Below are 25,010 nucleotides of genomic sequence, written 5' to 3'. Positions count from 1 at the left end.
TCATGCTATGAAATGCCTTGGCCAAGAGAGATAGAGGCAGCCGAAAAGTCAATAGATTTAAAAATAAATATTCTGGCATGAAGGAGAATTTTATTCTTCTGTTTGCAAAGGACACGTGCCTGCCAGTTTTATCAGAGCTACTGTAACTCACTGGTTACCAGTGAGTACCAGATCTCTGCCACATTCTTGGTGGCTCCAGCATTGTTAGTGCTCTTAACCTAAAAACCCGGCTCTTAACTACAAAGTAGCTTTACATTATAGGTGATCCTTCCTTTGTTCCTGGAGCATTGAGCAAATGATGACTGCTACATTTTCTGGGTACTGTTTTGGGGGCAAAATTCACTGTGTTGGAGATAGAAATAATAATTTCAGGCTGCACTGTGTCTTGTTCAGTGGTGTTTCCAGCAGTGTGTCCTTGATTTCTCTCCCTTTGAAGTTGCTGCTGTTAGAATCATGGAGTTAAGTTGATGAGGAAGGCCTTCTGTCTGACTTTACGTAGTCTAAGCCCTGCTCGCAGCTGGACCCATTCTCCCATTAGGTCATGTTGTTCAGGACCCTTTTGAGTCCTCCAAGGATTGTATAACCTCTCTGGGGAATCTGTACCAGTGCTTCACCTTTGTCACAATGACTTCTTTTTCCTCTTACATTAGTTAAAATGTCCCTTATTGAAGCTTGATTTTCTTTTTGCTATTTTTCCTTTGGCTGGGCACCTATGAGGTGAGTCAGGCTCCATTTTCTCTTATTATTCCCACTTTTTGGTAGTTGAGAACAGCTGTTATGTCCCCACCATGCTCCAATCTTTCAGACTGAAACAACCCCAATCCCTCAGACTATCTCTATATGCCTTATGCTCCAGATCTGTAACCCTCTCGGTGGCCTTCCTCTCGATCCTCTCCAGTATCAGCAACCTGAGGCCCCACACTTGGACGTGGTTCTCCAGATGCCTCATGCATGCTAAGCAGAGGGAAGGATCACTTCCTTGACCTGCTGGCTACTCTCTGGCTAATGCAGCCCAGTACACGGTTAGCCATCGCTGCTGCAAGGACACACTGCTGATTCACATTCAGCTTGTCCTTCACCAGCACTTGTCCCCCAACCAGCTCCACCAGCAAAGCTGGAAATTCTTGAGCAGTTCCTTGGGAGACTACATCCTTCTCCCTTCAGTTTGCACATACAGTCAAACTGGAGGAAGAAAGAAGGGAATTTGCAGGTGGTTCCTTTACGTCACCCCATGTTTTTTTAACCTGATTTTAGTGGTTTGCCTTGAAAGCCCAGCTGGTCTGCAGCACATACTGCAAAGCCTGAACCTCTTCCCAGCTTCAGAAGGAGGGAGGGAAAACAATTGTAAGGTTGGGGTAAGTATTAAGTGGGGCTACTGTAAGCTGAGACATACAACTCAAAAGAAATATCCCTTCCTCCTCAGGCTGAGGATGGGGGGGCAGCTTGCTAGTTTTCAGTTGGTCCGTGTCTGATAGATCCAGAAGATGTCTGATGCATAACTGTAGGTGCTAATCAGCAACATTAAAAAAAAAAAAAAAAAAAAAAGAGGAAAAAGCTGTTAAATCCTGTGCTTTTATTGTCTATAAATTTGATGTTAAAAATACAGTAGGGAAAAAAATCCCTGATATTCACAATTAGTCTTTCTTATTTATCTATGCATGTAAGGAAGGCGTGGTGATAGAGCGTGTGGTAAATAGAAAGGTGGTAGAGTGCTGAAGCTGAATCAAATTTTGGTTAATTTATGAAAATGGAGATGCAATCTTTTGACAGACAAGTTGTTACAAATGTTTTTGAGTAACATATACAAATTTTTTTAAGCAGAACAAATGTGATTGTTTACAGAGCAGTGTTTGCTGTGGAGTACTTGCAGTACACTTTCAAGATCAGTAGCAGCAGGCAGGTAATGCATTAGTTGTGCTTGACCTTTCTGAATAATAAGATTTTGCATTCTGCCTTCTGTGCTCTTAAATAAGAACTTTCTTGCTAGTTTGCCCTTGCTGAGCCCTCAGCCACACTGGAGATGTGGTGCAAGCAAGCAGCGTGGCATCTGAACTTCCAGCTTCTCGATCAGAGTGGCTTGAATGGAATAATTAAATATGTTCCTTCTGCCTTCCTAACAGCTCGAATTACACCTGGAAACCTGCTTCACGTACTTTACAGAGCATGGTAGGAAAGTACAACTGTGAATAAAACCACACTGAGCTTTATGTTGGTCACAGTAACTGATGTAACCAGGCTTCTCTAGTTCAGAGCCCAGTCTGAATTTTAACACAGTTTTCATCCTGCCACTGCTTTTTAAAACAAATTAGCACTGTTTTTTCCCTCTTGAGGTCTGTAGTCACAAGTCATAATTTGAACTGCATTTTGAAAATGTAGATCAAATTATGGAAGGTTAAAGCAAATGAGCAGAAAATCTGATAATGCTTTACATTTGCTTCAGTTTTTACTGATGGATTGCCTATATATCTGCAGTAATATTTCAGAAAGTTTGACAGCATTACAAAACTGATGGTGGTTTAAACTGAAATATGCAAACCTAGCAATCTAAAATTAGGGTTCTAAATTCATATTTAGGTATTCGGTTAAGAACTGACACATTTACCTGCTGTTGAATTCAGTAGAATTCAGAAAATGATGTGGAAAGACAGTTTACCCTTGGCTACACTTGAAGTTAAACTGAGTTCAGCACCAGCTGTAACTGCTTTATCAGCAGTGGGTAAATTTGCTGGAGTAGACAAAGCTTCTGAGTTTCTGGGTTTTTGCTCAATTGGAAGGAAATTTATGAACTTTTTTCATGGTTGAGTTTTATAACTAAATCTATTTTTTTCTGTCTCCCAGATGTTTTTTGGAAGCCAGGAAAGATTTAGCAGTGTTAGCAAAAAAAACAATGATCATTTTGGAAACATTTCATTATCCCCTTTCTGTATCAAGATTTTGGGCTGTACAGAAATAAACTGTTTTGAGGCCCCACGCATCCACCGTCCAGCTGTTGCAGATTTTATGATGAACTGCAGTTCATGTTTTTGGATAGAGAGAGACATAGGAAGTTGCTGGCTGGGCTCTGCAAGGTGAACGTGCTCAGAAAGGATCGGCCAGATCCCTTTGCTGCTCCCTCTGTCCAGAAAGAGGAGAATAACAGGAGCTAATGGTGCATGTCACACCTTCACTGCTGTCTTCTGTTTACATTAACAGCGCAGTGCCCAAGAGTGCTCAGTAGTACAGCGGAGCAGAGCATGTGTGGTGCCCCTACTAGCATCTGGGCAAAAGAAATAGTGCAGAGGGCTGTCCCCATACCTTGTGTTTGGGGCTGACCCTGGAGTAATGTCTCAGTATGTAAGACACGGGCTGAGCTGAGGCAGCATGGACTTGGTTTCATATATAATTTTTCTTCCATTTGTTTGCACTTGTTTGGGAGGAATCAGTTTTTGTCTTGGCTATACTTGTCTCCAAGAAAACTTCTTTACTGCTTTCTTTCTTGCCATTCTCATTTACTCTATGGTGCCTTGGGGTGATAAGTGATAATTTTCTCTCCTTTAGGCTTTTAATTCAAGCTTTTCTTGTACTGCCTGGGTGTTGTTCATGGTTGTGGCATTAGATATATGTGGATTGGGCTGAGGTCTTGCCATGCTCGATTTACCAGCTCTTACTACTTAAACAGCCAGGATATCCTTATCTAATACTATCTCTCTTCACAGTGACTTTCCCTGAGGTTCTGCTGTTTATTTTTCTTTCAAGTCCTTAAACTGAAGAACATTGTGCTTCAGAAAGTATGAGCTATTCCTCTACCTTTAACCAGGTGTACTTATCTGGAATTAATATAAAACGAGACATTTGCTCAAGTTACTGTGGTTATCAATCAGCCTCCTGGTTGCCATTGCTAAGACAATCAGAGACTTCAGCCTTTTGATAAAGAACTGATTAGTAGGATTGCTTGTATCAGACTATGCTGTCTTACCCAACAGTGAATATTTGAAAGCAAACAGAAATGTAAAAATAAAGAAGTCTTGAAAAATAGGTTTATGCCTTGTGGAGACTTGATTGATGTTAATAATTGATGTTAATAATTAAAACAATTTTCCAGTTTTGATAATGAGTCTGTACTGTGATTTGGGTGCTTTCTAGTTGGTTCTGGTGAGTCAGGACTTGGGCTGAATCCATCTTAGTGCTCCTCCTCTGGCTGTGTCCCAACCTCACTCATCACAGGCTCAGTTTTCAGGAACTCAGGAGCTCGGTGAGCAGCCATGAGCATATGTGGCCATACCTGATGCATTTGGTGTGCACAATATCCTACATGTGACATGGCAACTAGAACTAAAGGGGAAATACTGACCTAAGGAAAGAAAGTAAAAAAAGAAATGTCTCCTCATAGGCCCAGGGAAAGCAAGACTTCTCCACTGGACTTGTTATCATCCCATTATTTAGGAAAATAAAATGTTAATTTGGGTAGAGGAAGTAACCTTTCTGTGTCACCTGACTTGCCATTTAAAAAACCTGTCAACATGAAGTAAATTTGATCTTGAAATATTATTTGGAACTGAAAATGAAAATATTTGATTTAGAAGATTTTGAAGCTAAATGTGACAAATGTTTAAGTCTGCTTTCTTCATAATAATTTTTATAAAATCAATTTGATAAACCAACATAAATTCATTAATAATTTGGATAAACTAAAATCTGCTTTATTGTTGAATAAAAAATAGAAAAATTTGCTTTGGCCTTATGAAACCATAAGCTATTCTGTCTTCAGTTTTTATGACAATATTTATATGGGTGTAAAATAGGTAATCATGTAAATAATGATGTCATTAAAATTTATTGACTATAGAGACATTAAAAGCACTGAAAGACGGAAATTCTAGAAATGGTACAAAACCACACTCTACAAGAGTTTCTATTGTCTTCAGATCATTTCAGTTTTTCTTTTGAATCAGAACTGCCTTCCTGTCACTTTCCGGTGTGTAAAAATTTTACGTTTACTCTATCATCTCTTCTCTGCCTACGTCTTAATTGCTTGTCAGGCAGAAAGTTGTCTCTCTGAAGTACTGTCCTCTTCATGACATAGACCAATATTTCCATAGAATCTGCCAATGATGAGATTATGCTGTAATTTCCCCAAACAGCTGTGTCTGCTTCATTATGAATAGAAGCTGTCAGGGACTGTATCCAAATCTTAGTTCTCACCCTTCCAAATCACATTAACAAAATTATCACGTGCCTGGGTGAGCACTTTTCCACCACTTCTAATTAATTCCAATTGTATGTTACCCACTCCAAGAGGTTTACTGGCTTTTTTTTTAACATCCTAGTATCAGCTTTCAACTTCTGTCACCATTAGAAGTAATTCTTTGTAATGATTTGGGCTTCTCAAGAAGATACTCTCACTTCCTTTTCATCCAGCACTGTATTTGTTTCTTTTGTGGGGCTCAGCTCTTGGCAGTGTGCAGCCCTGGCATTAGATGTGGTGGTATCTTGTCTCCCAGAGCAGACCTCAGCGAGGCTTTGGCTGGTTTGCCAGTTCTCCTCAGTGGCATTCCTTGGGACGACTGTACATATCAGGAGGTGTCTGTTCATGCCAGTTTTCTGTAGTAACTGTAAAATCTCCATCTGTTTCCCACTTCGTACAAATACATCCCTCATGTACTGTCATCCGTCTTCCTGCATCACTGCACTGGTCAGACAATGGGATCATCTTTCCTGTAGGCCAAGATTTCTTTTTTTCCTTGGGGTCTGTTTCTGCAGGAGTTTATCTGTGGGTGCTGTAATGCAGTCAAAGTCACTCATACTGTTCGTATCTGTGCTGCTTGTGCAGAGGTCAGCAGAGCTGAAGTTTGTGCTCAGCCCTTGTCCAGGATGCTTCAGGAGTTTGAGAACTTGGAGCTCATAACCAGGATAGCCTCTGAGGGAAATGACTGGAGGCTTCTCACTTTGTGCTTTAAACCAAGGTGTGATCAAGCAGTTGTAGCTACCTTCTGGGAGGATAAACACCCCATCACACCTCGTGACTCCTCTCTGAGTCATGACGAAGGGCTGGTGTGCAGGTCCCTACATGTATCATAGAATCATAGAATGGTTTGAGTTGAAAGGGACCATAAAGTTCATCTAGTTCCAACCCCTTACCATGGGCAGGGACACTGTGGTGGGTTGACCTTGGCTGGATGCCAGGTGCCCACCCAGCCACTCCATCATTCCCCTTCCCAACCAGACAAGGGAGAGTAAGATAGAAAACAACCTCTTCCAGCTCTTAACTCATGAATCCTTTGCTGGGTTTTTTTTCTCTCCTCTGTCTGGTTGCAGAAGGGAGTGAGAGAGTGGCTTTAGTGGGTACCTGGCATCCAGCCAGGGTCAATCTGCTACAGACACCTTTCAAAACCAGATTGTTTGAAGCCCCATCCAACTTGGCATTGAACAATTCCAGGCATGGAGCATCCACAACTTCTCTGGGCAACCTGTTCCAGTGTCTCACCACCTTCCCAGTAAAGAATTTCTTCCTAATATCTTACCTAAATCTCTCTTCTTTTAATTTAAAACTATTCCTCCTTGTCCTATCTCTGCCCATGTAAAAAGTCATTCTCCCTCTTTTTCTATAAGCTCCCTTTAAGTACTGAAAGGCCGCAATGGGATGTACCTGGAAACCTCTCTTCTCCAGGCTGAACAATCTGCCTATGTGATGCTCTTTCTTGGGGAGTGCAACACATTACCTCACTGGGTTGACAGCATTTACCTTGCAGGAGTGGGCAGTCAATCCGGGATGCTGACCCATGGCTGACCTTTCGCAGGCCCGAGCCATTTACAAACCCGTTGCTTTTTCTTTTTCTTTTTTTTATGGTAGTAGCAAGAGGCATCAGTTCAATGGCAGATGGTTAATAAAGTGTTCATGTGCTTCTCATACCCATTGTACTGAAAGAACAATCAGCCTAAGCCATGCACAGTATTACCAGAACACCCTGATGTTTTCAGTGTGTCTTGCTGTAAATATTCTGGTTTTAGACTCTCAGTACCAGGATGGGTAAGCAGCTATAACAGCTTGCATTAGAAAACATTTATACAGGAGCCAAACTTCTGGATGCATTTCAGGTTTTATTTCTTTATTTCCAGTTTTATTTGTCCATGTGTTTTGATAATTCCTTTGTATATCTCATAATTGTTGCTGTTCTACTTTTGTGCCAAATTGAAAACAAACCAGGAGTGCTTCACCATTTTTCTTTTTTTCAATGCCTGCTGAGGATAAAAATGTTTCTATACTGCTTGCTTAACCAAAAAAATCGCTGCTATTACTATTTAGAAGCAGGCTGCTGCTTTCTTTTTCCAGACAGCTACATTTTACAAACTTGAGCTCTGCTGATACAGTCCCTGCAGTGTGTCATGGCACAGAAATCATCCAACTCAGCTTCTCCTTCTCCCAGATGTCTCCAGAGGGTAGGGTAGGACCTGCTGGCCAAATGCATCTTAGAGGGTAGTGGAGGAACTGCAATATCAGATGGGAAGAAGCTCTTGCAGACTTCTTTCCTAGATCATCATTAAATGGGCTCAGGTTTAAAATAGAGGCTCTTAAGAGATAGACATCTTAGAAGGAAACTAATACAGCTGAAGTTAAACAGAAGTATTTAATTCTGTTTCTGTCTCCTTGAACTTTTCTTCTCCCTGTGGGATTCATAGGTAACCATAGTATCATAATTTTATTCTACTGTCTAGCATGTTCACATCATTTTGTAAGATGGTTTTTTGGTTTTGGTGGTTTTTTTTCACAAATATACTTTTTTTTTACATCCTGCCAAGATGTTGTGACATGGAGAGCTATGACTTCATTTTCTACTCTCAGTGATTCAGAGGGGATAATTTTACGCTATACAGTATCAAGAATTTTTTATCCATATATATGTTTACACATACCAAGTCCAGTCTGTAAGACTTGCAGACATGTTTCTTGTCCAGAGTCCCCAGTGAGGTGCTGCTGAGTGATGTAGTATTGTCATTGTTGGGATCGAGTCTCCTCTTACCCCCTTCTCTTATGCTGAGGAGGACATCTGAAGAGTTAGGAGGTTCACATCCCTCTCATTTCAGAGCGTTCCTGCACAGCAGGGAGTGACTTCAGATGTATGTATGTCAGCGAACATCAATCAAGAGAGGTGAGTAATAAAACATAGAGGAAGAGCCAACAGAACCCAGACACAGCTGAGTCTTTTCATCTCACTGATTCCAAAGAGCATAGCAAAGTTGAGCCTGGACAGTGCCATTTAAAATAAACTATCCTGCAGAAAATCCAAGCGAAAGCATCTTAAATAGCATCTATTTACAGAAGAATGATCAGATCCAAGGTCCTAAATGTAACACAAAAATATATATCTTACTTCCAAATGTACCTATGACAATATGTAAGTCTTTAACACATTGATTGAACCAAACTCCAAAGTTTGTATTCCTTAACAGGGAAAGTGGATTAATAAGGTATTAATTGACATAGAAGCTTGATGGTATTTTTATATTAATTTAGCAGGAGTTTTGTGCTATCAGTATGTTTTATTCCAGACTGGATTCTTGTATTATTTACAATCTCAGAATCATTATTTTGTGTAGCCATTGTAATGGCAGCTGTAAAACAGATTGCAAAGTTAAGAATGCAATATTCTGAAAAAAAAAAGAAAATATTTTTGGTAATTGTATGGATATTAGTTGTAAGAATGTAATGGGTTCTTCAAGTCTGTGACATCCTTAATCTGAGACTGGATGTCATAAGAAGAGATGAAATTAGAGGGTTGGGTGCACCGAGTCCGTCCTGAAAGGTGTTAGCATGACACACGTTTCCAGAGTGCCCATCCTGTCTCACTGGCTCTGGAGGAAACACAGGAGCCATGTTAACTGCCTAAGATTAATCTCTGCCTGGACAGTACTTTATTATCCCTTCTCTTAAATTCTGTGTCTCTGGCCAGCACTGGCAGCTTTAAGAGGTTAATCTCAACTGGCTTTAAGAGGTTAGTCTCAGGTTGTGCAGTGCCCTGTATTTGAGAGGGGACAGATCTTTCCTGACCCTCATATTGATGAATTTATATCAGCAACAATAAGCCAAATTACTTGGTCTGGTCTCTGAAGCATACCAGCATGGTGTGTCTTACACACTGTGTGTGAAGATGCTTTCAATGAATACAGGTACTTCCAAGATTTTTTTTTCAAAACTGCCTTCATTTGCATTGCTACTAATCATAATGGGGGCAGTGTAAACAAGAGAAACCAGAGGTGCTAAGAGTTGCAACCTCTTAGCACCTTGTTCATAATCTTAAATACCATGAATCCCTGTAAGAGATTTAAAGAAGAAAATAAGTAGAAAATTAATGTATTGCTCCAGTTGTACATTTGAAATGCATCAGCCTGATATGGTACTTAGGGTTTAATGTACAGCACCATCATCATTTACTAATTTATATATATATACACTGCCATAACACCCAGGGTTCAGTGTGTCTGGGAACACAAGACAGGGAAAGAGCAAGTGGTGAGATGGAGAAGGCATGAATGAAGGAGTGAAGTTGAGCAGCCTGGGACAAAAAAGGAGGTGGGTGAGGGAAAGCATTTTAGCTATTTGTCTTTGTTCCTCATCATCCAACTCTATTTTAACTGGCAATAAATTAAATTAATTTTCCCCAAGTGAAGTCTGTTTTGCCTACGACAGTACTCAGTTAGTCTTCTTGTCTTTATCTCAACTCATAAGCTTTTTCATCTTGTTTTCCCCACTGTGTCTTGTTAAGAAAGGAGAATGAGAGAGCAGATGGGTATCTGACAGCCAGCCATGGTCAGCTCACCTCAATCTGTTAAAGTTATTGGCCATCAGGTGACACCCTTGGTGAAAGAGTACAAGGTAGTGCAAGAAAGATGAAGATGAATTTCCTCCATATTTTTCTCTATTCCCCAAAGTTTTCCTCACTGCACTTTCTATTAAATTCATAGAATCATAGAATGAATTTGGGTTAGAAGGGGCCTTAAATATCTTTAATATCTCTTGCCATAGGCAGGGACAATTTTCACTAGGCCAGGTTGCTCAAAGCCCCATCCAACCTGGCCTTGAACATTTCCAGAGATGGAGCATCCACAATTTCTCTGGGCAGCCTGTTCCATTGTCTCACCATACTCATACTAAAGAGTTTTTTCCCTATATCTAGTCTAAACCTACCTACTTTCAGTTAAAAAATGTTACCCCTTGTCCTATCACTTCAGGCCGTGGTAAAAATTCTACATCCATCTTTCTTTCAAGCCTCCTTTAGGTACTTTAAGGCCACAAAAGGGCCTCCCCGGAGCTGTCTTCTTCAGTCTGAACAACCCCAACTCTCTCAGCATCTCTCCATAGGAGATGTGCTCCAGCCCTGTGATCATTTTCTTGGCTCTCACTTTTGGTACCAGAGTGTGTTGCCATTTGCCAGCTGAGGGAGAAACATGAACTAACTGAACTCAGCTCCTTCTGAAACACATCAACGCCCCTTCCTAGGTAACCAAAGAGATAACAACAGACATTCTTTGCTAAGTGAAAAGCATTTATAGTTCAGCATTCAAGTTGAGTATGTAAATTCTGGTATTGTCATTTTTTATGGAAAAAAAGGAACAATGAGAAATGAACCAAAATCTCTATAATGCATATATTTAATTTAATAAGTATTCAATTCTTTCTTCTCTGGGAATAAGACCAAATTGAGAAGTAGTTTAAAAGTCTTGCTTTACAATGTTTTGTGGAAAAGACTTATAATTACACAATTGTGTGGTTTTGAAGTGAAATTCTTAATACTGTGTTCTGTTTCATAAATTAATCTATTTAGTTATTGTTTGCTGAAAAGCTGAAACTGTGCCAGGAGCCTGAATCCAGACTCCACAAGCATGTGTGGATCCTATAAAGAAACTGGATTGAACTCAGAGCCAGATGTGAGCAGAGCTGAACTGAATGCAAAGGCTGGGAGGACCTGTTCATAGCAGATGTTAGAAATGGGGGCTCAGACTTGCACCCAGATGCTACAGACAGAGCAGTGGACTTAATCAGCACTTCCAGTTAGTGCCCCTGTGAGCCCCTGGTTAGAAACCCAGCTCAGCTGTGCTTTGAATTCCACCTTCTGGGAACTGTGGGGCACGTTCCGATTTCCAGTGTCCACCTTTCTTTATGATGAAGGGTATGAACATGCAGGGTACAAGAAATATCTCAGAGAGTGAATTTAGACATGGAATAGACAGAAATCTCACCTTCATCTTGTTGGAGATGATAGAGTACAAAATCTGGGCTCCCAAAGCCCTCCCTCGTGGGAGGGAGCCAAAAGGACTGTGTTAGAACTGGTGTAAAATCCTCTGTATTTGAAAACACATACATACGTCTGTCCCAGAAAAAATATATTTTTTTCTTTGCAGGCCTCCCGCCATAGTTTTTACTTTCTTGGAATCTATAGATCTGGCTGAGAAATGTCAAAGGGGAGGGGGTGTCAGCACAATTATGGCAGTGATTTCTACAAGGCAAGGAGATAAACCCATAAACTTCTCCTAATGGACCTGGAATTTTATTATTTATGGCTAATATATGCAGTGGGGCTTTAAATGCTTCCCTAACCACTCTTGGTGTAATAAAGACGTTGTTGAAGCAATATGAAAATGTTTAGAAACTCAAGGTTGGGTCCCACCCTCACCAGGCTATCTATGCCTATAACTATGTATCTTAAAAACAGTAGCAACCACTCTTCTAACCAGGACAGTTTTTGCTGTGTAACTTCTCAAGTCAGAGATCTGTGCTGCAGTAAGAGTCTTTGCTGGGAACAAAGACATGATTGAAACAGCATCTAAAGTATTTGAAAATACTTTGTCCTGGGGATGTACCTGGGAGTGCTGTTGATTTTAACTTAGATTTAGTTAGATGTTGCCTCTTTGGTTTTTTTTTTTTGTTTTATTTGGTTTGTTGTTTTTTTTTTTTTTTCCTCATAGGTTGACTGGATTAACTGGCTGTCATTCAGAAGGAACTCAGCAGATCTATTTTGCATTCGCCAAACCTCTTTACTGCACGTCATAAAGATTTCCTAGGTCCAGAAGCTGCACAAAAGACAACTGAGCAGCACAAAAATGTGACTCTGACAAGAGACTTCAAGCCTTCTGACAATGAATTTTCTACCGATCAGTTTCTAGTTTAAATACATAACTGAAGCATGCATAGTAGTTAACCTGATAGAGAAAAAAGAACTTTCTTATTAATTAGGACTGCCAAAAAACAGCAATCACGTGAAGCTGCAAAATGAGCGGTCCATTAATTCCAAACAAGTCATGTTATGCCCAGCTTCAGGACAACCACAGCGAAATAAGAAATAATAATGAAAGCTTAGTGAGTGTGGGGGATACTAATGCCAACCAAATTGTATCGAAATTTAGAATTATTGATGAGGACGTTAAGAAACACGATTTGACAGATGAAAGTGGGAATATATATTCTGGAGGAACAGAGAAAGTTACTCATCTGCATACAGAGCAGAATAAACTTCTAACCTTCAAAGACTCACGGACCTGTCACACCAGTGTACAGGAAAGTAAGCTGCCCTCCACCGCAAGCAAGGAAACGGGAAAAGACTGTAGGACCAGCGAAGTTAAGGATATATCAAGGCATATCAGGATTAGCCGAGGACAAAGTCTGTCCAATTTAAAAAGTAGCACAAATGATGCCAACCTGGAGGTTATTTCCAAAGGTGATGTTGACTTCCCCCAGAACTTTTCTAAGGGAAAAATACCCAGGACTGTGGAGGTGGAGAGAATAAAAAGGCTCTCCTTGGGAAGACCAAGTAAATTCTCTCCTCAGCCTGAAACATTTACAAAAGATTGCACTGGCCGTGTGTCATGTAAACGTCTGCTTTCTGCATCGTTGGACTCCATCGACACATCTCACCATTTGATAGGAAATACAGAGAAATCACAGAAAACATCCACGGATCATTTTCTTGGGATGATGTTTCATCCACTTGACAATACCTCAGAGAAAAATACTGTATTTTATTCCAAACCATCTACCTCAGGGAACAAGAAAATAAATAAACTAGAAAATGTACCAAATGTTAACATTGAAAGCACACTGCATACTTCTCATTCTCAACATTCAGCTGTTAAGCTCAATGAGATTGTTTGTAAATCAGAAGCACAATTAGGTCAGGGTGATAAAAGTAAAAAGCTGGAGCTTAAAACTGCACCATCTTTACAATATAAAAATACATGTCCACAAAAGATAGAGAAAATTATGCTGGTAGAGTTCCTGAGGTGTCAAAGAGATGAAAATACTGCAGTGCAGGAACTGAAAAGCTCTGAGTCTGACACATCAAAATTTCAAGCATCCCATTTTGAAGACCCCCATAATAAAGTAGAGGACCCATTGTCAAGCCAGGTGGTAACTTATCCTGATGACAAATTGCAAAGTGGTAATGTCACTATCAGTGGGAAAGGGAGAGGAAGCAATGACAGTGACAACAGGGCAATTAGCCAGGTTGGTGAGGAATATTTTACTGATGGAGAAGTGGAAACAATATTTCCACCCACCTGTGGTAGTAAATCCAGCGTCAAAGTGACACCTAGAAAAAATGAAAATTTGCATGAAGTTGACACAGGTTGCACTGAAACAGTTGGTGAACAAATATCTCTTATACATAATATTAATCCACCTGACAGCAAAGCCTTGAAAGTTAATGAGAATAAACTGATACTAGTCAAAGAAAGTACTGAGGATGCTGTTGTGCCTGCTTCTGATCTCTCTGATCATCACAGAGCGTGCAGTGCAGAGACAGTGTCAAACCAACAACCTGACAGCCACAACAGTGATGTGGAAACCTCAAGTGCTTCAGTTTCAAGTAAAAAAGCAGCTAATGTACAGGAACATCCTCCAGAGGAAGTACCAGAGAGCTGTAATGCTTCAACAAAGGCTGATGTCTTTTTATGTGTCCCAACTCCCGTGCGCCGAATGGCAACTCTGGATGTTAATGGTCAGCCCACGCTATCAAACAGTAATCTGAAGGACCTTTATGCCCTTCATGATGACAAACTGTCAGTCCTACCTCCCATTGACAGCACACAGTTGTTAAATATATCCCCTAAAGTGCCTATCAAGACTGCTTGCAGCAGCGCCATCCCAAAACCTATCCTTGTCCACCCCAAGGGCTCGCCCACAGATAAGGTGGGTGCAGACAGTGACTGCAGTGAAAAGCTGGAAGAAAATGTCGAGATGAAACCTGCCATACCCCGGCCCAAACCCGTGAGACCTAAAATCATCACATACATTAGGAGAAACCCTCGTTCGATAGAGCAGCTTGACCCCTTGTTTGCACCGGCAGGGCTGCCCTTCAGTAGCCCAGCATGCAGCATGCCCATCTCGACGGAACAGAAGGCATCCAACGGAGGGGAGGCAAAGCCCACCAGCATCCTGTATGAGAAATTTAAACCTGACCTCCAGAAGCCAAGACTCTTTGGTTCTGGACTAGTGGTGTCAGGAATTAGGCCCCCGGGTCATCACTTTGGTCCAATGAGTGAGAAGTTTCTGCAGGAGGTAAGTTTCTGCAGCTTTGACAGCTGCTTTTGTATTCCAGGTGGTAATCATTTGCTTATTTGTTGCTGCCAGAAGTTGATTCTCAAACATCAAATAAGAAATAAATCCTAAATCAGGGCAATATGTGATCATCAGAAACAAACTTTACTGTTTCTGGCACAGACCCTGTTGCAATGTCTTAGCTGTGACTGGAAATTGTCACTGTGCTCCTCCACTATTTTCCGGCAAATTGGTCACCTGCTAGTATTAAAAATAAGCATGTCTAGAAAGGAAAAGACATGCTGAATTGGATAAATGGAATTTCTTTTTTTTCCCCTAAAGAATAGCTTTGGGAAATGATTGTAGTTTGCCCACAGAGACTTTTCCTTCTTAGTGGGAAGGCTGGTGGGTTTTTGTAGACAGAGCACTAGAGGTCTAAGCTAATTCCCTTCTGTTTAGCTGTACTGAAACCCAGGGACTATCAGAGCTCTTGTTAGATTATATATATCATACAGAAAAAGATTTACTTTTGACTCATTTAAATGCTGTCTCTTACATTGACCTGCACCTCGAATAAGATTTCTCCTTTCCCTGGAAAGCCATCCTGAGCAGCCAAAAGGTGATGAAAATCCCTCTGCCTCCTGAAACCTCATCGTGTTTCTGCCTTGCTAAGTTGGGCAGGAGTTTTGGTTTCCTGAAATCCTTTCTGGGGGGTGAGCACAGTGGAGGAAGGATGAACTTGCATCATAGGTGGAGAAAGGACAGGGAAGAAGAAGCTACATTAAGGTCTGGCATGTGCCCTTGCATCTACTTCTTGGGACCTGTGATAGCTCAACAACCAGGCTTTTCATATAAATACTGAAGATAACACAAGTGGTTTTAGTTTGAACAAGTCTTTAAAAAAAGGTTATATTTTTTTGTTCTGTAACTCATGTGTTATTAAGGCTATTTATTGCCTGCCTCATTCTACATACACTATTGATCCAAGGAATAACAAGGAATAACAAATTTGGTGACAGTGTTGACAACCAAAATTTGGCAAATACCCAAATTAAGATACTGTATGTGAGTGTAGATTGACTCTCATGGCATGTTAACAGGCAATCTACTGAAGTGATCAAGGATTATAGTTATTTTCCCAAACACAGAAAGGACAGTGCCCACTGTCATTTTTACCTCTAACTTCCATTTTCAGCTCTGTCCCTTATATTTTGTGTCCAGAGGAGGAATTGCTAAGGTCATTGGGAGTTTGTTTATACCAGCCGTTATTAGTATATCTTCACAATCACCTTGTGAGGTGAGGGAAAATTACTAAGGTATTATTGTTTAGTGCCTGTCAATGGAAAATAAAACCAAAATAACCCAGACTGTGCAGCTGTTTTGCTCTTTATAGGGTGACATGACCCTCTAAAGACCACTGGTGTCTATGACAGTTGGGGTTCAGATAAGCAGGCAGGATCAGCAGACACATCTGTGAGCAAAGGACAGATTTCTGTGCACAGCTGAGGAATGTTTTTAGCTGGAGAAAGACTCAGGTTGTGGCAAGTCTGCAGCCTGGTTTTCTCTAGACTAGGGTTAGAAGTATGACACTTATGGGCTGGAGAAGATCCAAAGCATCTTCCCCAATTCCTCCAAGAAATATGACTTTTCATGGGTATTTCAATAAGGGAAAATCTAACCCAAGCAAGCTGCTTGAAGCAGCTTGAGAAGCTGAATTGACAGGAGGAGAGGCTGGGAAGGAAAACTCAAACTGTTGTTTGCGTTATGAGTTTGCATTAGCCCAGGAGTCAGGAGCTGATAACAGAAGGTGAAATTTGCTCTTTTGGGCTGCCACCCTAAAAGCAATAACCTTGCTGTCCTGCCAGTAAAAGGAATGCAAAGGGGACTGATTTGGCTCAGTGTGGATCAAAAGAAAGGAAAATGATCGATCCATGGAAGTGAACAGATACTTAGAAGAGCAGCTGTGCACAGTATGAGTTCGTAGCAGATGAGTGATCTGTAATCCAAAAGAAACCAATTAGGATGGAGTGAGATCAAAATCATTGTGGTGAAGGGAGAGTGTTGAAGACTCTGAGGTTTTGAAGACAAGGAGACTCTCTGTCAGTACGGCTGCTGACTTGGTGAGAGAAAAAATCTCAGATTGACCAGTTTGCACATCCAATTTAAGCTTTGGAGAGCTTTGATTAGCATTTTATAGCTCTTTACATAGCTTTGATAGGGTTAATAGCTGCTATCAGTTAGACCTGTAATCTCTAACTACCCTTCAGCTAACTAAGTGGTAAGAACAATAAAATATCCCTCCAGGTACCAGGAGCTAGAAGAACTAGGAAGGTGTTCTCTTGGACAGGAGACTCCAAGAAAAGACCTGGAGAACTCTCTCTATGAGAAAGACTTGGGGGCTGCCTCTGTGCAGTGGGGGGCCTGTAGGGCTCCTTGAACTGCCTGTGCCAAAGTTCACTTAGGGCACTCAGAAAAAAATCCTAGCTCAGCTATGAAGGCACTCCAGCTGTGCTGAGAGACTGGGTCCATAGCAGAATTGAGTTAAGGTTAAATGGGCAGAGACTTGCCTATGGCATTGGCAAGTGCTTTTCTTTGGAACCTTGGCATGGTGTGTAGGTAGATCTTTTCATGCCTGTCTTCATTAAAAAAAAAACCAAAACCAAAAAAACCAACCAACCACAAACAACAACAAAAAACCCCCACCAAAAACACTACCGCTCAAGGTGAAATGCGAAATGCTTAACAAAACCAGTCGTTGCCCAGGGCAGATCACTGCTATCCATATGCTTCATCACAACGTGGGCTCCCCATCTCATCGTGGACCTTGTCCTCTTCTAGTCAGCACCAGTGGGTATTTGTGGTCACTTTGTGTTCCCAGTTGCCTCTACGTGAAGTAGCAGAGCAAATTGTAGCACCCAAAGACTATACCTGTGCTAGTGAACTAAACAGTGGAATCACATGGCCTCCAAGGCTCATGCAAGGTTGCCTGTACTGCAGGACTGGGAGCACACTCTCCAGCTCTACCAGCATGTGCTTACCCAGAGGCTGTTCCCAAGGACCAACATGGATCAGCCTGGTCTGCAGAGTGAGATTTTACCCAATGGATACAGTCCGTGCTCTGTCAGAGTGGTTGCTGGCTCACTTTACTCACTATTTTATGGCTGCTGCCAAGAGCCCTTGTTCTAGTGGGGGTCTATAAGAAGGTTACCAGCCCTCCTGCCTGCCTCACCAAGGCTGCTCCTGCTCCATTCAACCACCTCTTTGGGTCCATTCCCCAGCACAGACATCTTTCTGCTCCAGAGAGCATAGACTAAACTCTGTTGAAACGAAGGGCCTGCCAAGGAAAAAGGAGCAGGGGAATTGTTTTTGTATAGTCCAACCAACAATTTCTCCCCTTAATCTCATTATATGACTTGCCTGAACCAATGTTACCAACTCTTTTCCTGAAGAGTTCCCTGAAGCAGACACTTGACAAGCAAATTCTTGCTTGAGGCAATAATGTTGGACAGTGTTATAAACGAAGTAACATGAAGTAAGGTGTTGGGCATCTGTACCTGCTGGCCATGCTGCCAGCTCTGCTTGGGACTACCCAACCTGGGGAAATTCCTGTATGCTCTAAGTATTTGCTGCAGACTTTCTGTCTCTTTCTAACAAATTCGTTATATCGGGTGTTTGTGGAATGAGCCGACAGCCACACACAAGAAAACTCTTGACTGACCTTCTTCTTAGGGAACAGGCTGCAACAGATCTTTTCTTTAAAAGTCCCTGTACAAAAATCTAGTACAGAATGCTAACAGGTTTCATATTAATCCATATCTTTCTGAAGAGCTTTAAAATGGCAATAATTTTATACAAGTCTATTGAAACCGATTGAATTTTACACTTGGTGTATTCACAGATAAACAGAAAAGAAAAGATAATGTGTCTTCATAGCAAGTTTTATGTCCCCCAAAACTGGGTTCTTCAAAAAGGAGCATCTAATTTTTGAGAGATATTTGACTAAATTCAGTTGGACTTGATTATCTTAAGAATCTTTTCCAACCTAAATGATTCTGTTCTAAATCCTTTTCACTTCTCTCAGCTTGAGAAGATGTTTTATAATTGTGATTTATTATTTTTGTGTCCATGTTTGTTGCCCTTCTGTGTTACTCCTAGCATACTGTCAATAAAGGAAAAAAAAGGGGGTAACAGGAGATTTGAATAAACCAACCCAGTTTATAAAAAAAGGCATGGTTTCTATATTTAAAGATTTTTCTCTTTTCCTTATACTGAAATACTTGGCATTGGTGTTTTCACTGCCACTTAAATATGAAATGATAGCATGCATAGTGTAATCTGATGGAAATAAATTTGTCAGGGAGAGAGAAAAGAACTAAGGCTTATCCAGAAAAACAATCTCATATCTAGAAGTTAAAAGGAAGAAGCCAAACATCTGCAGTCCAAGCCTAAAGAATCATATATACAGTAAAAAACTACATCCTAACTTGTGGAAATAGGTCATAGGAGTATAATAAAAAAGGAAACAGGAAGATCAAATGGCAGGAAATAGGACTGCAAGTGGAGGAAAAAATATAGAGCAAAAATACAAAGCTCAGTATTTGTTGCATCTGCCCTCCTAGTTCCTGTGCAGAGGCCTCAAAAAATCTATATTTAATAGTTTAAGGCCAATCTTGTCTCTTAGCATATTAAAGATTTGCTAAATTAGGATTAAAGCTCTTGAAGGAGTTAGGATCAAAGCTTTTATAGCCAATGTTGAAGTGCATATTCTAATGCTTATAATTGCTAAATAGAAATTGATTTGGCATATTATATGCATCATAACTTACAGCAGAGTTAATTAATTGGCAGTTACATTTTTCCTAGGTAGCCTGTGGCACTTTTTGATTAATTTTTAAACAAATTTAGTTCAGATTTCCTATTTCCTATGGCTTTTTTTTTTTTTTTTTATCCCCATGGCCTAAATGGGATGACTGAAAAAGTATTCATGAGCCCTTTCTACATTATGATGATATCGCATTTTATAAGAAAATGGTAGAGAAGTTGGACTCTGCTCAGAAGAACAAATGGTTCTTTGCAAATCTGAGAGATGAAAACTACTGACATTGCTCTGTGCTGTTGCCCTGAGTCATGAAGCAGCACAGCAAAGTGGGAATCAGAGCCCAGCTTGAGTGCAGAAAGATGCTAGGGCTGAATTGAAGAAGCAGGTCATTCCTCGGCTGCAAGTTCACTGCTGTGAGCCAGTTTGCTGGGAATACTTCCGGCTTGGGACTTACTGTGCTGTCCTCACAGTAAATGCCCATTAAAATACCGAGAGATTTGTCACTGATTTTAACAAAGCAGCATCTATTTGTAATAAATAGTAAATGTTTCACATTTGCAAATTTGTTTTTTTTCTCCAGGGCACATATTACAATGATTATTTGGAGTAAGAACATATAGACAGTTGTTTTTTTCTCATAGAAATGATTTGGCAATACAATTTCTCTGATAAAATGAACTTAAATACCTCCAGCTTTATTTTTAGCTGGCTAAATTAAAACCAACTTCTCCTGGAATTGTGTCCTGGTAAGAATATTTTAAATAACTTCTAATAAAAATTCTACTTACACAGTCTCTTGGTGTATATACCTCTGTAACTAAAATAACATCATTTATTATTAACAGTAACATCATTTTCACTAATTGAAGATCTTCCATTTATCTGTTTTCTTTTGAGTTTTCTTTATTTGGGTTTAGTTGTATACTGAGTGTGTAAGGTAGATAATTTTGGAGCTTGATTCGTTTAGTAAGATCATCACTTTTTGGAAGTTTGGAGTGCTCTGAAGCCTGGATTCACAAGGAGGGAAATTTAGCCTTTATAAGCAATTTAGAGCTCCACATTGTCTGCGTGTATCAATTTGTTGCATAATATCTGTGTTAATGATTTTTCTGTAGGTTGGGGAAAGGCCTGCGAAAGATGAGTTTTGCCCTCCACAATATACTCACTATGAGGTCCCACCAAGTTTTTATCGATCTGCCATGATACTCAAGCCACAGTTAGGACTGGGTGCAGTGTCCAGGTTACCATCTGCAAAGAGCAGGATTCTCATTGCGAGTCAAAGATCCTCAGGTAGCTGTCTCCATCAGCAAGGAGAAATAACAAATGCTCCCAACCTCTATCATCCTGATGCTTCAGGTAAAGTATGAACTTTCTTTCCTTTCCTTTTACTGTAGTCACCAATAAGATTTTTTTTCAGAAAGAAATATCACAAAATAAACAACATCTTGACCATCTTGATACTACAAAGCTCCAACAGCACTCTTTGAGATGTGTCTTCTTATCCTGCAGCAAGGCTGACTGAGGAGTCTGAGACTTGCGCAAAGGTTGTTTAGGAGGTCATTGCCAAAGGTGAATAATTTTCAATAATTCTCATTGTGCTCCTTTTTATCTTCCTCCATCTTGTAAGTGCCTCAAAAGTCTTTGCTTTTGCCCTGCAGAAGATAATGGGATGTCTTCCTCCCTCATGAAGGCCCCATCATTTAATCTGGATTTGACATTCCCGCACCATGCTGTGCTCTGAAAGCCTGGGCAGTGTTCAAATGTGCCAGCAGAGACTCGATTCTCTGAAGCCCTGGTATACACCTCCTTAGAGACAACGTTTCTAATACCTTTTTCTTCCCAGTTACTGCCCAGCTCAGCATGACCCTGAGAAGAATTACAGGGGAGGGAAAAACAAGAGAAGAGTTGGAAGAAGTGTACAATGCCATAAAACAGAGATAATAATTACTTCTACAGGACACTTCTTGGTAGCCTGGAAAAGCTTTGAGGTTTTAACAATGCACATTTAAACAGCAGCAACTTCAGAGACAACTGAAAATCAGTAATTTCCAGAGTGAAACATAGCAGCTGTTTAACAGCCTACAAATCTGCAGAGATTTTTCTAAAACAGTCATAAGGGCTTAAATAATTACTTGGCGTCATACGATCCCTTCTCTTGCGCCAGGATAAGATTCCTTCTGATACTTGCTTATTTAACCTGTTCATGAAAAACTATTTATAAAAACTTTCAATATGAGGTCCTGGAGCCTCTGAAAGCAGGACTGCTCTAATGCATTACCTTCTTTCCAGTTTAAAGTTTTCCCTAGTGTTTTGCCTAATCCCCTTTGTTGCAATTTACTTCCTCTTCTGTGTGGAGGGGTCGTGGTGTCTTCTTCTCTTTGCAGTTCTTTAAAAACTGTTACTCTCTCTCCCCAGTGTCTATTTCTCCATGCTAAGAAGCAGGAGAAATTTAGAGAAATTCAGAATGGAAATGCCTCAGAGTGTCTTGACTTTACCCTGAGAGGATAGTCTCCATCAGTAATACTAGTTGACAGGATTTGGGGTTTATCAGAAAATCAAATCAAATCTCTGTAACAGTGCCTGTTGCGACTATCCTTTACTATCTGATCCTGCATCTGGAGTTTATCTACGTCGATGCCATTAGCAGAAGCTGACCAAACTCAGCTGTATGTGACTTCTGAGACATTCCAAGATTGCAGGCTGGGTAGTAAACACCATTTCAGCCCTGTGACTTGAGTTCAGTCAGCATTAAACATGAGAATAGAGGTGCAGAGTGTAATTGGATCATAATTTCCATTTCAATGAAACTGCAAGAGGCTGTGAGTTCAGGATATGAATAGGGTAAGCTGTTGTATAACAGGAAACATTTTAGAAGATAGATATGAGGGAAATATACAAGCAGGACCTATTAACAAATAAACTGTCTTATCTGATCCTCAGAAATGAATGTTGCCCTGATTTTTATTCATCCATCATCCATCCATTATCCACATTATCCTGCATCATTGATGATAGCAAACATGACCTTTCCTTAGCCACTTTTAATCCATATAGGAACTTGTCTTGTAAATGTTACTTTACTGTCTTCCTATATTATGTGATATTCTACAATCTAAACAGGACCAGCCTATAAGTCCTATTTATTGTCTTTAATAGTGCCTTTAAAAATACCAGTGCATGAGAAGTATACATGAGGAAATTTCACTAGCTCTTAGTGTGATTCTATTCCACTGAAGTTGTATTTCCTAAAGTTTTCATATTTCTCAAAAGTTTTTTGTTCTTGTTATTTTTTTGATTTTTTTTTTTTAAATCACAGAATTTGTCTGTTTTGGAAGTCAAATTTAATTGATAACTTTCTATAATTTCCTTCCTAAAACTGTTATTTTGCTTGTTTCTCTTTAGTCTATTGATACCTTGCTAATAAAGATGCCTCATTGTAGTCCAATAATTTGTCCGTCATCTCTTTCAGGATGCCAAAGTGTGTCTCATCTGGTGTTTGGGCTCTGACTGTTTCTATTGATTTGAAATTACCCAAGACTTGTTCTGGAGAGGTTGCTAATGTCTCTACTTTTCCACTGTCCACCTCAGGACACATTGTTTTCACTTCTGGCATCTCACCTTCCATTTTTCTTGCTAGAGGAAGAATGTGTTTATTTTTTCTGCAACATTTTATTCTGTTGCAAAGTACTTCTGCTTTCTGTTGGTTCAATGCTTCCCTTTATTTATCTTTCCTATTCTGATATCTTATTTTGGTTTCTTTACATTCTTTTTTTTTTGGCATTTGTTTCCCAATTATCCATTCAAGGTTGACTTATAATCACCTTTTCCTTGACCAAAGCCTTTTTCCTTGTATGCCTCAAATGACTTAATCTTTCTCTCAGCAGCGTATAACTTCACAGGTCAGCTTAGCACTCTTTTTGTCTTTAGTACTGCCTTTTGAGAAGAATTAATTGCTCATGAAAGAGGCTGAAGTAACAGAAGATAGGACAAGACTGGTATAGGAGTGCAAAGGCAGCAGAGAACTAATTCCTATACCTGAACCCACAGCAGTGGACACAGACCAGAGATGAGTCCCTGATTGCCATGAAGGGGATGGAGGGGACAGCAACCCCCGGCATGCAACAGCAGTTGGGGTGCTGACTGGAGGGGCTTAGAGTAGGGCCAGGCACAGTTTAGCCAGTTGGGTTAAGGTATCTGACACCATTTTCAACCATTCTCCCTTAATTTGGCAATTAGTTGTAGTATTAAATTTTGATCTGCATTATTGGTTTTGATACAGTATTTGAAAAGCAGGATTAAACGCAGCTTTGATAGAGTCATATTTACAAACACAAGAAAATGAAATGCATGAACATATGGTCAGCATACTGGAAGCAGAGCCAGTAAGACTTGCTTGTGGGTGTTGTGGGATGTGAGGGCTTGGGTGACTGCAGCAAAAGCAGTTAGAGTGTAGGGGGGATTTTTGCCTTCAAGATTGCTAATCAGCATCTCCTGCAGCTTGATCCTGAGCTTTTAATCCAGTTTCCAATCCTAGCGATTTCAGTCCTGCCCTGAGGCAATGGAAACAGAAGGATCTATCCAGTTACCATCCAGTGACCATGGAGTCTTTTAAATGGAAATCACCATGTCACAGTATCGAGGACAGCAGCAGTGCCTCATAATGAGGATTTTATTTCCCTTTGCCATACCATTCATAATGTAGCAGTTTGGTTAAGTAGCACTGATAAACTGAGTGGTTTGGACCATGTATAATAAACTGACTCTAAAGTAATTGATAATTAAATCTCTGAACTGCTGTGATAGACTGCAAGTACTACAAGTACATTAAAGGTTTTGTTAGTTTTCAGTTATGCAAAGTAGAAAGTAAAATAGTAATGAGTGTTCCCTCAAGTGACCTCTAAGTGTGATGCGTAAAATGTGATTTGAGTAGAGATCCTTCTTCATCTGTAGGATATAAGTCATATAAGACATGTGATGGCATTGGCTACTAGTTCCTTATTAAGCAGTGTCGCTCCTGAGGTGATGCTTTGCCTCAGATGGGTAGGGAAGCAGCCTGACTGTAAGAAAAAGCATTCTTCAATGTAGGTAAGATAGGAAGGCATTGAACTGTGATATAGGTGCAAAAGAGTCTCCAAAAGCTTAACATTTGTTAATTTTATGTAAATTGACTCTGCTCTTTCTGTGGGAAACTTGTAATTCAAAACAGGCATTGAAGGATATCGTGTCTATAACATGTAAAATATTAATATGTTTTCCTTGGTTATAAAGACTTCTTGAAGCAAGTGTGTTAGGATTTGCATTCATTAACTGATTATTTTTAAGGAATTAATGTCTGACATTAGCTGATTATTTTTAAGGAATTAATGTCTGATTTTAAAAAGTATAACAGATCTCATAGTTAAAACTTCACTTTAATTATATACTCATTAATTTCACTTAATTTTGCATTTTTCAGTAGTCTTTACAGTATTTTTTTCTCAAAGAGTGAGTTAATGAAGTGTTGTTTCCTTATCACCTCCCTGTGTATAAAATTTGTCAGTCCTGAGGGTCTAGATGCTCCTCTCATTTCTAAGCAAGCCAACTTTTGATAAAGATAGAAATTGCACATATAAATCAGGACAGCAATGTTTCTCATTACTCAGACAGACACAGATACATACACTTATTTGTGGTTTTGCATATGTA

At 40.1% G+C, this 25,010-nt stretch overlaps 1 protein-coding gene across 3 annotated transcripts in view; it reads left to right on the top strand.

Annotated features, from left to right (window-relative positions):
- The window catches only part of MTUS2 (microtubule associated scaffold protein 2), a 247,886-nt gene that overhangs the window by 65,168 nt on the left and 157,708 nt on the right, over positions 1-25,010 (top strand). For all 3 annotated transcript variants that reach the window (XM_039386853.1, XM_027727135.2, XM_027727133.2), the window contains exons 2-3: positions 11,941-14,527; positions 20,441-20,681. In XM_039386853.1, coding sequence (XP_039242787.1) covers positions 12,245-14,527; positions 20,441-20,681 — 2,524 coding nt within the window. In that variant the 5' untranslated portion in view covers positions 11,941-12,244. The remainder of the gene's footprint in view (positions 1-11,940; positions 14,528-20,440; positions 20,682-25,010) is intronic.

This window comes from Pipra filicauda, unplaced genomic scaffold, assembly GCF_003945595.2.
Source record: "Pipra filicauda isolate LSUMZ 115617 unplaced genomic scaffold, ASM394559v2 scaffold50_size3627746_pilon, whole genome shotgun sequence".
Taxonomy (NCBI): Eukaryota; Metazoa; Chordata; class Aves; order Passeriformes; family Pipridae; genus Pipra; species Pipra filicauda.
The sequence above is the reverse complement of the archived record's forward strand: the minus strand, read 5'-3'. Positions and strand labels throughout refer to the sequence as shown.